This window comes from Ipomoea triloba, chromosome 15 (genome assembly GCF_003576645.1).
Source record: "Ipomoea triloba cultivar NCNSP0323 chromosome 15, ASM357664v1".
Lineage (NCBI taxonomy): Eukaryota > Viridiplantae > Streptophyta > Magnoliopsida > Solanales > Convolvulaceae > Ipomoea > Ipomoea triloba.
In genome coordinates, this window is record NC_044930.1 from 12,242,113 (window position 1) to 12,246,940 (window position 4,828).

General features: G+C 34.1%; 1 protein-coding gene across 1 annotated transcript; it reads left to right on the plus strand.

Moving 5' to 3' along the window:
• The first annotated feature begins 856 nt into the window (after positions 1-856).
• On the plus strand, positions 857-2,598 carry LOC116007206 (ribulose bisphosphate carboxylase small chain clone 512-like). Its single transcript, XM_031247818.1, has 3 exons — positions 857-1,185; positions 1,395-1,526; positions 2,061-2,598. Exons 1-3 carry the CDS (start codon positions 1,042-1,044, stop codon positions 2,310-2,312), a joined length of 528 nt encoding a protein of 175 aa, XP_031103678.1. The 5' UTR covers positions 857-1,041; the 3' UTR covers positions 2,313-2,598.
• Positions 2,599-4,828: the final 2,230 nt, after the last annotated feature.

Below are 4,828 nucleotides of genomic sequence, written 5' to 3' on the forward strand. Positions count from 1 at the left end.
CCCCCCCCCCCCCCTTCTTCCCCTGATGCACCAAAAAAAAAAAAAAAAAGCCAACATGTAATATCTCACTCTCTCGTAGAGAATTTTAATTGAATGATGAATTAAATAATGTTATCCCCATTTACTAAAAAGTATAATGAAAATTTTAAACAAGTTAATATCCAACATAGTCCTCAACATTTGTGAATTTTTTCTATTTAGTCCTAAACAATTAAGTTGACATAATTGAATCCTCAACTTTACTGATATTTTTCAATTTCATCCTCCATCAAGAAATCTGTCCATCATTTGTTAAATGCGAGAGTGATTGTGTCCTTGATCAAATACGATATTGGGCAAAATTAGTAAAGTCAAGGATTCAATGATGTCAAATTAGTCATTTAGGACTAAATTAAGAAAATTAACCAGAGTCTATGACTATTTTGGACATTAACTCAAATTTAAACGGAGAACTAGTTGTGCAAGCAAATAAAAATCAATAACGTTATAAAACAAAATTTTAAAAAATAAGACTAAATGTAACAATTTTACAATAGTCAATGACTAAAAGTGAAATTTGTTCATGAAAATATATATATTTTTTAAAAATAACGTGTTTTTTTTTTTTTTTTAATTATGACACCTGTTATGGAGCATATATTATATAGATGCGTTTAAAAATTCCCAATCTTACATTAAAAACAAAAAACAAAAAAACAGACAAACAAACAAACAATTTGAAAATAAAATAAACAAATAAATATACTCAGCATGGAGTAATGTGCACTAAAAATTACTTAAAGCAATCAAGTGGAACTAAAAAGAATAATAAATTCGAGATGGTAGTGATGAAAACCATAGGCATAGGCATCCAGCATTCCAGCCTCACTGATTTGTACCCACTGACACATTCATCTCCCCAAACCAACCCACCATTTTCAGTGTGCCCTCAAAAATAACCTTTTATCATCTCTACATACCTCCATTTTCTCAACCTTTTATCTCCCTAATTTGCTTCTTGTGATCATCTGTAGCTAACTAGCTAGCTCAATTTTCTCAAAGATGTCCTCTGTGTTTTCTTCGGCTCCAGTTGGTGTTGGTGGATCAAGCTTTATTGGCCTCAAAAGCACCCTTCTTCCTTCCAATTACTCCATTTCTTGGAGCCGCAAAACCGTTTCCAATGGCTCCAAAACTCTCTGTATGAAGGTAAACTAAGTATATGTTTTATACTTTCTCAATTTCTTTAAGCCCAAAAAACTAATGCCCCACCACTTATTCGCATTTGAGTGGTAACAAATGTGTCATCGGGTCTTTTTTTTTTTTTTTTTTTTTTTTTTTTTTTTTTAAAGTTAGAGTTGATTTGAGATGATGTTTGTATATTTTGTTGATTAAATATTTGTTTGGGGGGGCTGCAGACTTGGAATCCAATTGATAACAAAAGGTTCGAGACACTCTCCTACCTTCCCCCACTCTCACAGGAATCTATTGCAAAGGAAGTTGATTACATTATTAACAAGGGATGGATTCCTTGCCTTGAATTTGATCAGGTTTGTATCCGTTAAGATCACGCACTTATGACTCACGTCATAAGTTATATAACTATCGGTCTTAATTAAACTCGTTATCTTATACCACTTGTTAAGACCTTATCACTTGGGTCAAAAGTTGTAGCTAGTAGAGAAGGTCCAATTTTATTTCTTTATGCAATCACATTTTCCAAAGCTAAGGTGTTAGACTTAGGCCCTGTTTGGTAGAAGGTATGATTTGTTAATAACATTAGTTGATGATTAGCTGATAGCTTTTTGGTATATTTTTTTTTTTCAAAAAGTTAATTGAAAATGTTGCTTTGAGTAGCCTTTTGAATTTTAGTATTTTAGAGTTACAAAAAGCTTATTAACTAAACAACTAATAGTGATTAAATAAGACAAAATTAGCTGATAGACTGATTATTTACCAAACAGGGCTTGGCCTTTTATCTATTTCCGCCTAACAATCTCTCCTTGCCCTTTACTGGCTTCTGTCCAATAGTATCATACTATACAAAAATAACTGAAATTTGTGTATGTGGAATTGAATTGAAGGTGGGACGGCAGCAGAGGGAAAATAGCCGAATGCCGGGATACTACGACGGCAGGTACTGGACGTTGTGGAAACTGCCGATGTTTGGGTGCACAGATTCATCTCAGGTTCTCAAAGAAATGGAAGAGTGCAAAAACACATACCCAAATGCTTACATCCGTTGCCTTGCATTTGACAATGTCAAAAAGGCTCAATGCATGTCTTTTATCATTCACAAACCAACCGCCGCCTCCCCCTCCGCCTCATATGAATAACAAACAAAACAAGTTCGCACCGATTTAGCTCACTGGTTCAATAAATAGTATTTGATAGATGAGACCAAAATTCGAAACTGGGTAGCGATAGTGTCGGAATTATGTCTAAAGTGAACAGATCCTTTGTGCGCACCAACATTTAGCTCTGTCTGTTAAGCTTTGAGTTATTCTGATTTATATCCTCTGGACATACCTAAATTCTGTAATCTGTTTCTTTCTTTCCTGTGGGTATCTACTATTCTGGTTTTTCTTTTCCGCTGTTGCAGTACAAAGGAGTGTTATTTTCTGTTTGAATAATCAGCATGTTATGTACAAGTGTGATTGGAAGTTTTCATCAAAAAGAGTAAAAAAGGCAAGAGTTTAGGAATCTAGCTTGATTTAGCATTTGGCATTTGGGTTAAAATACTCCCATCAACAGCTTATGTTTTTTAATCAAATTTGTTCACAAGTGGAATTATTGGTCCTACTATTGGAATTATTGTTTATTTCAACTTGTTTAATTTGCTTAGCTTAACACTTTATTATGGATCTTGGGGGCAAATAAATCAATGGCTTTAACCTTGACTACAGGATAGTAATCGGTGTTGCGCATGTAATATACATAAATGTACCATTTAAAGCATGTGCTTCAATTTGGTATGGGTTCGAATCTCAATAAAATAGAGATTATGGTCCACGTGTTGTTCTCACTTGAGGAAGCATGGAGCAAAATGTTATAAGAAGTGCAACCAACAAAGTTTGAATCTAAAACCTCAAGTATAATAACACAAGTTCTAAACCACCCAGTCACTCAAAATCTTGTATACTAAAGGGCAGGAAGCTCCACTTATACATAGAGTGCGCTAAAAGCAAAGTAGTGGAGAACATGTGTGAACAATATTTTACTCATCATTAGCTTCTATTTCTAGCAAGTGTTTTAAAACACATCAGTATCTCAATATTTTAAATTAAGGGGTGTTTGGAAAATAGTTAATAGCATTATATTAACTGCTTATAGAAAGATATTTGGTAAATTAACTGTTAGCTGATAATAGATTACATGCAAAATGACCTTTAAGAGTATAATTTACCTTTTAAGGTATAATTTATTTTCTCAAAAAATTGATCGGAAAAACTATTTTGAGCAACTTTTTAAATTTTAACGTTTTAAATCCATAAGCTGTTACAAAAAGCTGATTAACCAAAACCTCATATTGACTATTTAACCAAGTCAAATAGTTATTAGTGATCAAACAAGTCAATTAAAATTGACTAATAAATTATGTTACCAAACATTGCCTTAATTTGTAAATATATGTTAAGGTAGTGACCTCGTTTTGCCAACAAGAGAGACATAGTGAGAGAACGAAGTTTAGCTGATGTGAAGCTGATCCCCACACAAGTTTCTTCTACAACCCCACCCATGATATTTAATTTTTTCTATCTTGGCCATACAGACAATTAGTCAATTCCTTTGGAAACAATATGTACATTCTGCCTGAATAATGAATATCATGTAGGCACAGTGCAAACCAACATATAAAGCATAATCTAGCAAATGATATATATGCAGAAGCGGAAATGGCAATGGAACACAGAATTACATATCCCTCACTCTAACCAACCCCATCCATAGGTGGTGCAAAGCATTGTTGCGTTGCAAGCATAACTGCACTAATACTCGTAAGACCAAAAGTTAAATTAACTCACATCATATATAGTATAATATACTACTAGTATATATTATTTAAGTGGTTGTGGTGCAAGTATATGTCTGAGTCAATAAGTGGTTTAATATTCAAATAAGGTGACATAGATATTCAAATTGATTTTAACTGATTATCTACCTATAATAATGGCATGTAGGCTTCTAAGCAAAACGGTCCTCCAACAGCTCATGTAGATAAAATACACTACGCCATCTAGTATTCAGGAGAGAAGTGATACACAAAACAACTCACGTTTCAGTGCATGTCTACCATTCCAAGGCAAGACCAATGGCGATATCAACTATGGCGAAAGATAATCTGATCATTCTAAAGATTCCGCTACTACAAGGTTAGTTCGCTTGTTATGATTTAAATTTCATTAAGTTTATGTTACTATATATTTATATCTAACAGAATTATCATCCACATCTCTAGATGAATTAGCTTTCTTTTTTCTCCAAAATAGCTTTAAGTTCACGACCTCTACTTGACCACTTGATTGAGGATGATATGTGGTCTCTCTTAATTGAGAAGACAACCATATATACTTAAACAACAAGCTTTAAATTGGGAGTGTTTAACAATTGAGTATGCCTTGGCGCTAGTCTGTCAGACAGAGATCGTAGAGAAGCCAAGTACTGAGGCACTACTCGTTTGCCCGATCACTTCAGTGTCCCCCGCACATTAATTTTGACCTCGGTAACGCAACCTGAATGGTTTTGGATCGTAGACATTTTGAGATACAAGACAAAGTGCGAGTTGCCTGATGACAAGCGCTCTTTTGGTGGACTGCTGTTAAGCTGCCTGCTTCCTGATGAGGCCAAGCTA